The sequence below is a fragment of the Archocentrus centrarchus genome, chromosome 6, assembly GCF_007364275.1.
Source record: "Archocentrus centrarchus isolate MPI-CPG fArcCen1 chromosome 6, fArcCen1, whole genome shotgun sequence".
Classification (NCBI taxonomy): Eukaryota; Metazoa; Chordata; class Actinopteri; order Cichliformes; family Cichlidae; genus Archocentrus; species Archocentrus centrarchus.
Window position 1 is genome coordinate 26,006,668 of NC_044351.1, and position 12,002 is coordinate 26,018,669.

At 40.1% G+C, this 12,002-nt stretch overlaps 1 protein-coding gene across 2 annotated transcripts in view; it reads left to right on the plus strand.

Annotated features, from left to right (window-relative positions):
• Positions 1-338: 338 nt before the first annotated feature.
• The window catches only part of trim44 (tripartite motif containing 44), a 45,403-nt gene continuing 33,739 nt past the window's right edge, over positions 339-12,002 (plus strand). The window contains exons 1-4 of one of the 2 annotated variants that reach the window (XM_030730593.1): positions 339-595; positions 1,395-2,079; positions 3,393-3,470; positions 11,131-11,427. In XM_030730593.1, coding sequence (XP_030586453.1) covers positions 1,435-2,079; positions 3,393-3,470; positions 11,131-11,427 — 1,020 coding nt within the window. In that variant the 5' untranslated portion in view covers positions 339-595; positions 1,395-1,434. The remainder of the gene's footprint in view (positions 596-1,394; positions 2,080-3,392; positions 3,471-11,130; positions 11,428-12,002) is intronic. The other variant, XM_030730594.1, reaches the window with a different exon arrangement.

Consider the following 12,002-nt stretch of genomic DNA (forward strand, 5'->3'; position numbering starts at 1 on the left):
AATCTAAAAGAAATTCAAACTTTTTTTTTAATCATTAAAGATGTGTGCTTTGCAATCATTCCGCCCAGATAATAGAACCGGCATTCATGCCCATAATGAGGTATGTAAACTTTTAGATATGCATTACATAACAAGGTCTTTGGTCTTTCGTGTGTTTGTAAAGCAAAAATAAATACATACATAGATAAATCCATAAATAAATAATAGCCTAAACCCCAATATGTGAATCTTTCGAGCTGCTTCAGGTTAGAGCTTCTCCGTCTTTGGTTTTACGTGTCAAACGAGTTTTCTCTCTCTCGCCTCTGCGTGTCTCTGCAGTTCCTAAACACACAGGAGGCTACTAGCAGGAAGTAGAAAAAAAAAAAAAAGAAGACAGCAGCTGATAAAAATAAGGAAGTAAACGCTGTCGGTTTAGAGCTGGAGCCTTCTTTGTGCTATAAAGTAAAAGTAGATAAGTCGACAGCTCAGCAGTAGAATTCAAAGTACGACGGCTGCGCTAAGGAAGTTAGCCGTCAAGCTAATACTTCCACTGACTCCACATTAGCTCAAAACAAGCCCTAGAGAGAAAACACGGTGGGGAGAGGAAGACAGACGAGTAAGTACACACTGCAGACTGCTGTAAACTGCCCCGCAGGATGAGGGAGAAAATGTCTGTGTGTTTGTGCGAGGAAGCACTGTGTGAATGTGGGTAAGAGACAGCGAACAGGCAGAGGGAGGTGGTGGAAGAGGGGGTGGGGGGGTATCTGCATTACAGCACTTTTTCTATCGGTTGTTTGTGTCAGCACTGGGGAAAGAGTACACAAACAGAGCTCAGGAGAGGAAGGCTTCGAGGAGACAAAAAAGTGTGTACCAGCCAGGCATGCATCCGTGCTCTCTTTTGCATTCTTTCAGCTTCACTTCTGCAGAGTGGACTGAAAGGGGGGGGGGGGGGGGGGGGGGGGGGGGGGGGGGGGGGGCAGAGTGCACATAAAGACAAAGAACAAAATATGAAAAGGTCAAGGCCTGACGACATTACCCAGGGAGGTGAAAGAAAGGGAGCAGGACAGTGTTTGGTCATGCTGAGGGCACAGGCATACACACTCAGCACTTTCTGTTTGTGAGTCAGTAAACAACGTCATTGTGTTTGCACACAAAGGCAGCTCAGTGACTGCAGATGGGGTCTTTATGTTTATTGCAGTTGCAGAACGATGGTTTTTATGTGTGTGTCTGCGTATGTGTGGCTTGTGCTGTAGTGTGGCATTTTCTGTATATGCCTGGCAGCATCTGTTTTGGGAATATTAAATCAGAGGGGATAAGTCCTGAGAATCTTGGACTTTCCCTTGTGCAAAGATGAGAAGTGTTTACATAAGGTCACAGCTATTTATAACCTGTCCTCACTATGTGTCTCCTATCAGACTTGCTTATCTGATCCCCTGAATTTTATTATCAGCCACCATGGAGTACAAAGGAGAACATGAGGAAGATTTTAATGAACTGAAACAAGAAGAGCTGCCACAGATGGACGGTTCATGTGATGCGTGCGAGCCTGATGAGGCCCAGCCAGCAACACAAGTGTGCCACATCTGCAGCTTTGCCTTCTGCCCAGTCCATGCCGACAGACACGCCAGTAGCACACATCATGTGCTAATGCCTTATAACCATGAAGAGACACAGGCTAATGGTCTTGGCACTAACAGGAACTCCCGAGTTGAAGGCGCAGCTGAGGATGAGGCTGTGGCAGAGATGGCAGCTGAAATGGGTGCAAATTGTGGGATGGCACATCTTGGAGTTGCAGTAGTGAATGGCAATGAGAGTGTTGATCCTGAGGAAGGAGAAGGAGCCCAGAACTCTCCACCTGTGGAAGCAGAGTTGGGTGAGGGAGCTGAGGGTGCAGAAGCAGGGCCAGAGGCTGGGGCTGCTGAAGAGCATGGGAAGAAAAACACTGTGACAGTAGAGAGATTGCGTTGCAAGGAACATGGCCAGGAGGGCTCCCTCTACTGTAAACCTGATGAGAAGATCATCTGCGTGGTGTGTGCTGTGCAAGGTGAGCACAGGGAACACGAGATCATAACTCTGCATGAAGCCTACGTTTGGCAGAAGGTGAGATACACACTCATGTAAGATGCACAGTCATGTATATATATATATATATATATATATATATATATATATATATATATATATATATATATATATATATATATGGAACATAATTTATTCAGAGTGTCACCTGTCTTGTTTGCATTTGTAATTTTGTATTAGCTGGTATGCCAATGTTTGCAGTCTTCAAGTTGACTTGAGAGGGCTCTGTATTATATTTTAAACATAACAATGTCTCATGATAACCCACAGTTCTTCATCAATAAATTGATTCTTACAGCCACTTGAATGTCACTGAAAGCTGTGAAATAGAAATAAAACGTTATGAATATACTCCCACCCCCCGTCCCTTTGGCTCAGTGGCAACTATGGCTTCACCGTTGGTTCATTTTCCCAGATGGCATTTTCTCTTCAGGCATATTAAATAGGGCCACTGAGTCACAAGTTGTTTAGTGAAGCACTGCATTTGGTCCAATAAGACATGTTAATGTGTTGGATTTGTGAAAAGGTCCATCAAATGTGGGCTCACTTATGCAGAGATGGTGTTTCTGATGATTACAGTGCCATTTCAGGTCAGATGTTCAGCACACTGATCACATTCGGGCTGTGCTGTTGCACAGAGGACCCTTTAGCAGGGGTGTGGTATGATCAGAAACAAGGGTTTTGTTCTGAATTATGTTATGAGCAGCCAAGGTTTTTGTTTGTAAGGAGTGAAATAAACTGATCTAGAAAGTCTCAGCAAGAGCATTATTTGAAAATGGTCACACAAAGTCAGTGAAATTTAACTATGTAGAACTGCAGTGTTGTCTTTGCCCTTTGGTGGTACAAACAAAAATAGAGCACCACACTTAACTGACTTACTTTTACAGCCACATATTGATGACAGACAAAGAGGGTCAGACATACAGCCTAAGGCTGTGGTGTTTAGTCTAAATGTCCCTTAGCTTTAATCCTGCTTCCTGTGTTGATGTATTCTTGTGGAGAAACCTCCACACTTAGGTTTTGCATGTCAAAATATATAAAATTGTAGACTGTGATTCTCATCTCCTCAAAATTTTGTCTTATTACCAAAAAAATGTGACTGTTTTTGTCAGTATGACTTTGTGTGGGGTTATAAACTAAAATGTAAAGTCAGTGGTGCTCTTTTAAATGACTGCAAGATTAAAGTGAACCAATAATCAGCCAGCTGGATGTTTGTGTTATTGTTTGACTTGTACAGAAAGAATATCAGTGTATGTGCTGTGTTTTTTTTTTTTTTTTTATAGCAGCCGACTGTGTTGTGTTTACTGCTTATTTGTCTGCTGTATCTGCAGAGCAGGCAGGGTTATGACCTGCTGGGCTGTACACAACAGATGGCTGAGAAGATCAAGACCAAGTGGACCAACCCTGAGGTGAGTGCTAACTCGTGTGTACAGAAGCCTGACATTAGTTACACAGCAAAGAAAACCACTCCAAATAAATGTGAACGCTTCTGTTCTTATTTAATGAGTTCATATCAGCTCTAATTAAAAGGAAGTTAGAATATATTTGCATCAATAAAAGGAGGTTTTGATATCCATGCAAGGGATGACTTGGTTTCCATCGTGAGTGTGCCATGTGATTTGATTGAACGTGCAGATTATTTCTGAAGCTTGCATTTTAGAGAAAGCTAATCAACTAATGTAGTTAACATTAAGTTTGCAAGTGTCACATAACATACAGTATTTTTGAGTTAAGGGGAAAAACCAGTGTAGTTATACAATTAACTCGTTGCTTGACAGTTTTTCACTTGCTTAGAGGTGACGCCACATCAAGAAAATGGTCAATTTTAATTCATACCCATGGATGTATTTAGGGCAAGCAGCATCAGTCACCCTAACAAATTGACGCTGCAGGCACTGGGCGTTTGTATATTTTAAATGCAAATGTGTATTTATGCTGCTCCAGTTGGGACGCGTCTGATATGAAGGCCTTGTATGTGATTTTTTTCTTTTTTTCTTCCATGGACGATCAAACAGGTTATGTGTATAGGAGCAACTTGTTTGTTTTTGTAGGTTCTGCAGCTTGGAATGAACCTGATTTGAAGCGCTAACAAGGCAAAAACCAAAAATATGAGACATAACTCTTTTCTAATTTATTGTGTGCAGTTATAAGTAGAGTTGATACAGACACTGCAGTGTCAGACACACCAGTCTAGAATATAAACAGATTATGTCATAAAGGGATTCAGTATTGTGTGTATTGTGTTGTGTTGTCCCATTCACAGACCACAGATATTCCCTATTGTGTTAGGTTTCTGCAGATAGAAGTCTGCTTGAAGCGTGGCTTCATTGTGCGATTACTGAGTCATGACAGTTTTAGACATCGGTTGATTTGGCTTTTTTGACTCAGCACTTCTGTACCAAGTCAGAGGTTGTCTTTTTCAAAGTGACTGTGATCTAGGCATTGTCATGTAAAAAATAAAAAATAAGATAAGATAAAAAAGTGCTGAATACTGAATGCCTTGTAGCTGTTTTTAAACCCTTGTTGAACTTGGTAAGCTGACAAAATTATTCATTCAATAACTGAACATGCTTATGTTGTAAAATGCACTGTTACACTGTAACAATGTACTGTGTTACATTGTAACACAGTGAATTTGTACATTTTATTTTTATTCTTCTTAGTTAAGTAAATAAGGTGGACAGGATATTAAAAATATAAACAATCAATCTCTGACATTCATCTCAAACAGTTATTATGAATTTTAGTGTTGGTTCATCAAAATTGTATCTATACAGGACTGTTGTGTTATTTCACTTCTGCTCACTTGCTAAATCCACTCAAATCCTATGGCTCACATGCCCCTCTGACTCATACAAGCGAGGCTGGCTTTGTGTACTAGCCTCTTACTGGTGGTAGTGCCTTCTGCAAAAGCACCTGGCAGTGTAGGCATTGAGAGATGCTATGTGACATTGATTTTTTTCTTCTTCTCAGATTGTCTCAATCATCGTGCCACAGTTGTAACCTTACTTTACCATTTTCATCAAGTCGTTTTCCAGGTTGCCCTCCAAAAATAAACAGTCACCTTTTCTCTTAATGTCAACCCAAACAAAAGCTGCTCAAAGTGAATTTTCATGACAAGTCAACCTTGAAAGCAGTTGCTGTATTTCCATTACAGATGCCATAGCAGGGGGTATGTTCTGCCACTGAAAATAAAACCTGACCACATAGACTTAGGAGTTGTGCAGTGAGAGGTGTGACAATAAAAGACGGGATAGGGAATGTGCAGCAATGGTCCCAGCTATTTACCATTTAAAGCTGCAGCACCTGCTCTCTTTCAGCCACCTCTGCAGCCCCTGTTCTACTGTATGCTCTGCTTTTATAACTGTGTCAGAACCCATCAGAGAGCGGTGGCACACAAGAGCATTGCTGAATACATGCAGAGTTGTGACCCAAGCACAGTGGCATAATGTAACAAGTTAATTTGACTGGCCTGTGCGAGAGAACACTTTTTCTGGCAGCTGGCACCCCACCCAAGTTTATGTCCATTATCATAGTAAAATATCAGTGCCGCCCCAAGGACTTCCTGAACATTTAGTCTCGCGCTGTTCCACTGTGGATCTGCAGCGTGCTTGCTGAAAACCTCTTACCTGCTCACTCATAGGGCACTGTGTTAGAGACCATTATGTGGCATGTCGGCATGTCCTTTCGGCTCTCTCAAATGTCAGCATCGCTTATTATGCATGACAGGCAAGTCAGAATGACTACTTGTGGAGAGAAAAGTTGGGTGCATGTGTGTGAATAAAATAGCAGGAAAAGAAAAAGAGGAGATGGAGGAGGTTAAATTGCATGGTATTGACATCTTAAAACACTTCAGACAGGAAGAGGTCTGAGTGGCTGTCTGTGTGGGGGTTGGAGGTGGATGAAAGATTTAACCCTTAGCTTGCGTTTGCTTATTAATTCTAATCTGCTTATGTACTTTGCCACAGGCTTTGGGATTTTAATCTCTGAGCTCATATTGTAATTCTCCACAGGGGACTGGAATAAAAGGCAAAAGACAGAGATGAAGCTGCATACATATTGATAGAGGACCAGAGATGTAACATAATTCGAAAAGTCAAGATGGCTGTCTGTCACTCAGCCAGTCACCTAAAGTTACCTATTGTTAGAGAGCAGGTAATGATATGTGAAGCATGTTGGGCCTTCAAACCACGACAGTACGTAGTCAGCATATTTACCTCATCTCATGTTTTATTTACACTTGTTTTTGCCAACCAGGGTGCCATCTAGGGCACATGCAGCCTGCAGAGCTGCTCGGCTACAGTGAGAAGAGTCCATTAGTAGCACAGCAGTATCAGCCCAGTCACAATTGTGTGTGTGTGTGTGTGTGTGTGTGTGTGTGTGTGTGTGTGTGTGTGTGTGTGTGTGTGTGTGCAGTGGCTACATCCATTTTCCCTGCCTCATAAAATCTACAAGAGCAGCAGACATATTAAAGCTGTCTTAGGAAGCTGAGGTTGAGGAATAGACAGGAGGGACATGAAAAGACTTGGCTACTGCTGTTAGGTTTATTCATCCCTCTCTACCTTATCCTATTCTTTCTCCTGTTTTTCTTCCTACCCCATTCTCCCATTGCTCTTTAGAGCTAACACTCCCCTTTTTATTTTTGGCATTTTAATTGAATTTATCAGTATCATTTCCCCAAAGTTTCTTGGCTGACATTGCTTTATTCGAAACCAATAAAAAGGTGTTGGATATTGAAACTCTGCTATTATAAAAAACAAACTTCGTGTCTCATTTTTATAACTTCTGCCACTTCCATTTTTTCATATTGTTTTATTTGAATATAGTAGAGCTGGTGTTATTCAAATCAATTTTCTGTCTATTGCTTTGTTGTGTTAGAGGCTAAATTGGAAAATCTGGTTTCTGGGAGAGACAAAGGAGAGTGAGAGAGTAATGCTCACTTGGAACAGGGCCACTGTTGCTAAGGGCAAGGACAGTTCAAATACATTTACTCCTAATGTTCTATTAATGCTTTTTAGGCCTTTTTAAAAAAGCATTGCACAAAACAGAGCTGTGAATCAGCAGTAGAGTCTGTTGTGATTTGGAAGAACAAAGAAACATATCCATTTGAACTCTGTTGCTTAAAAAAAATTCCTAAGGCTTAAAGGTTTTCATCATTCTAATTAAAACATTTAGAGAAATGTCGAACAGTAAGACAGCAGCATTTTTTCTGACCCTTTGGACCAACCAGTTAATTTTAGATGTCTTGATAATTGTGTTGAGACACCATAACTGTCTTTTGGAGTTAACTAGAAATTTAAATTCTTTGTTCTATAAAAATGCATTTGTTATGATGGACTTACTGAAGTTTCCGTGTGGTTGAAAAGGTTAAGATTAAAAACTCGTTCTGATAGTGAGCTGCTTTCAGTTTCCATTTTAGTGTGCCCTGATATTTAATCAAAGTAATGGCAACATGACAAGAAGTTGCTTATTTTCCCTTCCAATGGCCTTAGTTTTTCTTCTCACATTTTTTTTCCACACTAATGAATAACACAGCCAGTCACAATTTCATTCATAGTAGAAAGTCAGTTCCATTAGCTATCCTGCTGTGTTGTCATGTGAATTAACACACGCATGCCAGCTTTATAATTCAATCATAAACAGTATAAAACATGGACGAGTCAGAAAAATTAAGCAAACGCGGAAGTGCCTTAAATCTGCATTCTGTTTGAAGGCCACTAGGTGGCGATGGCTGTGGTTGCCAAAAGACTTCCGGTCCTATAGAAGTCTATGGGGAAAATAGCCTTCTGTCTCAACCTCTGTAAACTAGCTCCCAATGTGTTTATGGGCTCTGTCACTTATGTCAGGTCATATTGAATTAAAAACTTTATAAATCTTGGTCATACTGTTTCAAAATGGAGCATTATCTATGGTAGGTTGCAGTTTCACACTCAACCTTTCCCCTCTCATGACATTTATTTGTCTTTTTTGTTTTGGTTTAAAGTTGCTTATGATTTGAGTAGAGGCATTTTTAGTGAAAAGGTTTGTTTACTCCTGAATTTCTCAGATCAGAAAACTTTCACAGTTATAACAAAGCACGTTAGAAAAATTATTGACACAGCCTTTTGTTCTTCCTGTCTGCTTGACTAATATCCCACCTTTTACTTGTAAAAGAAATTAGCTTTCTTAATCAGCTTGCCAGCTGTCCCACCTCTGACTGCACTCTCTTGCTCACCCTGGATCCTTACTCCAACTATGCCCTTGTGAGCAGTGTGCCACTGTCTCTCCTGCAGCCTCATTTTGTGGCCTTAGTTTGCAGCAGTGCAAATGAAGATTATCACACATGAGTTCATATTCCTTCTTCAGCAACTCCATTGCTGAGTGAAAGGTCCAATGGTAATGGGCTCCTGCTCCTCAAAAAACAAAAAACACTGGTCCAGGATCACAGCTCCATCTGCCACATAGGCCAGAGAGTGAGCAGAGGGCTTTGTCAAGATCCTGGAGATTTGGAGTTTTAGTGATGTAATATGTTAGACAGACACAGACAGAGATTGTTGAGAGATAGGACACTGTTTTTTTTTGTTTTGTTTTGTTTTTTTGAATTCTGTCTATTCATATTGTAGCTTTTGCTTTAGGAAGGTTCTTTATGGTTCATGATGTAACTATTTTCAGTCCATTCTCTAATACCTGTGTGACCACAAAAGGACAAACTAGAAACCATGCTGGCATTGGATCAAACCACCCACAACAGCAGTGCGATCACAGACCACAATGATTGTCATTGTGGCAAAAAGACTGAATAAGTGAAAATAATACCAGCCATTTTCTGACCATTAAATATGTATGCAGATGTGTGTATGTGAAACAATGTGAAGATAAATGAAACCACACATAATTATGAGTTTTAATCTGTTGTTGCATTACATATTTGAAGTTAAAAGTTACAAGATTATGTTAAGTTATAAAATAAAAGAAGCAGAATTAAAGAAGATAAAGTCCCTGAAGTCTGTTAGGATTATTTGCAAATACCTTCAAACCCTCCTGAGATGTCACTGGTGTTGGGAGTTGGTTAGTATACATTTTAATATCTGTTTTTTTCAGCCCCCTACATTCCTCCGTACATTCTTGCTAGCAGGTGGTGGTGGCAGACTAATAGTTAGAAATGTGCACACATCTTTGTCCAACAGCTTTTACCAGTGGAACTAAACATAACCATCTCTCAGAAAGCAAGAGCAGATAACTTCTCTTGAACTGTATGTTGATTACAAGCCAAATGGCCCCTGTCCTCTTTAGTCTGTACAATGCAGCATTCGGGATTTCTAGGAATTTCGGTTTTTCATTGGTCAAACCATAGGACAGCTTTCCACTTCACCTAAGTTATGCCCAGAGAAGGTAGTGGTGTGTCTGGATCTTGTTTGTTATTTTTTTTCTTTTCATAGTAGGATTTTTAGCTTGCATTTATTCACTCAGGTTTATTCAGAGTGATTTCAGCTGTAGAAATATGTCTGTTTTTAACACTGTGCAGCTTCATGGCCTGAAGGTCACAGCCTTTTGGATTTTGGTTTTGTCCCTTCTGTAGACATTTCTCCAGATGATTTGAATGTTTAAAATTATAAACAGCTGATAATGAACTCCACTTCTTTGCTGACCTTTTTCAGTGAGAGAGGTTATTCTGCCCATGTACTCTCTCACACAGTTGTGAACCCCTACAACACACTCTCAATCATCTCAAGTTTCCAGTCTTTTTTAGCCACTGTACTAACATTTTTGCCATGTTGGGATCAATTTCAAATGATCCTATATTTTTATAAAAAGTAATAGTTTTTTAGTTTCAGCATTGGTGTGTTGTCTTGGAACTATTTTCAGTAAACTTTAAAATTATCTGAAAACTATTCCATTCTGTTTTTATTAACATTTCACGCAGCATTGCAACTTATTTTTGGATTGTAGAATAAATTAATTCAGGAGGCAAAGAAAGATGCATGTGGACCATGCTGGTCCTTTCTCTCCAGGCTTTCCACATTCGCAGGCTTTGATATGAGTTTGTCTTGACAATGAATGGAACTTGTTACTAGTCCAACACAGTTGTAGTTTATTGTTCTTCATCTGTGAGACATATATAGAGAGAATTGATTTTGGTGAAGATAAAAGAAAAAACAACTCTTTGCTTTCCAGTTAGATGTTAACTAACTCCCTCTGTCTTATTCAGAATGAGCAATGTGCATGTTTTTCTCTTCTCATACAAAGAAAGTAAATTAAAAGTGTTACTTCTTGTGCTTGGTTTAATGGGCAATTTGGAGAATCTGATTGCTTGTGCAGAAATGGCAAATACACAATAAAACTTTGGGCCCCCAGGGGCCATGGCTCTGCCAACCTTAGTAAAGACTGATGATTCTTTGCTTCACTGGAGAGAGGGAGGCTGAGGGGAAACAAGATTAAATAGATGGAAAGGAAGAGAGTGAAGTTCTGCTCAAGGGAAAGCGGGAGACAGAGCAGCTGATGTTCATAGATTGAAGCAATTATATTCAGGAGCAGAGATCATGACAAGGGATTTTGGGTTATTTTACCTCATGACAGCATCTGCATTGGAGGTGGAGTTTTGCGCAGTGAGAAGGACTGTGGGAAGGAGCTTGTTTGTTGAGGTGTTTTAACGTAATGAGTCATAGCTAAAGAGAGCCTCATTGGGGAACGGGCAGAGGAATTAAAAAGGTATCTCAGTGAGCAGTTCAGCTGGCTTGAAAGCCAAACAGATGGCTTGCTGTGGTAGAAGAAGCCTCTGAGATCTCTATCTGCAGATGGGATGCATGGAGTTTGCTTTTGGGGAAATCTGATGCATGCTATTAATTAGTTAATGCATGACAGAGACCTGTAGGCTTACTGGAATAATATTCACATGCAAATGTATAAAGTCCCTATCTGATCCTTACATGATGCATCTCTTTAATTGCTTTTTTCCCCTGGATTCTGATGTTTAGTAGTTCATCGTGGTTTATTTTTGGTTAATTTGTGGTGACCTAAATTTGCCCAGTTCATTCTTTCTCTCTACTGTTTCCCTCGCTGTCTTTCTACATATTTTTCTATATGTCTTAGATGTCTACAGAGCAACTTGAGGAGTATGTGAACAGTCAGTTTGAGGAGCTCCGCAAATTGGTGCTACTGGAAGAGAAGAGGACCCTTCACCTGGTAGACCTTAAAGAAGCATTCCTCACAGCATCTGCTGCTGAGAAAATCGCAGAGATCACACTCGAAACTGAAAAGCTGCAGGAAGAAATGGCCAACATAACACACCAGCTATGCCTGCTGGAGCAGGCTGAGGCACAGGCAGTAGCTCCTGCAGTGGCAGTAGAGGCTCTGGTAGCAGGGCCTGGACCAGCTCACAGAGTGCCAGTAAGTAATATTTACACTTTTTTTTTTAATTAATATTTTGCTTCTTAAACTTTTTATATACATCTGGCAATGAGAATCATACTCAATGCAAAGTGCAATATAGATAGGAAAGGTATAGCACAGCATTTAGCAGTGATTTAAGCTTCTAAATTTTGCCTGCTTAGAAACACACCATTTCTCCCTAATCTTTACACACTTGGTTGTACATAAGTTCATCCCTTACAGTTCATAAATCAGAGTTAGTTATGTTGGTCTTCCTCTATTTTGGTCCACATATCACCTAAATGGGATTCTTTTGTGAAAGAAGTGATTCAGATTTTTTTTCTTCATGTTAAAGTGCTTGTGCAAGGTAGACTTTTAAAATTTCACTTCACCTTCATGAATTTGTTTGACAGGTTAAGTGGGAATTATACACCTTTGCAGGCAAGGACACAGACAGCTGCAAACACTGTGGACAAACAGTCATTCCTGTTTTACTATAATGAAATCTGCCTGTGGGGCTCATGCGTTGTTGGTGCATTGTAATGTAAAGTCACCAGACAAGTCCACACAGTCTCCAAAAAAAAAAAAAAGAC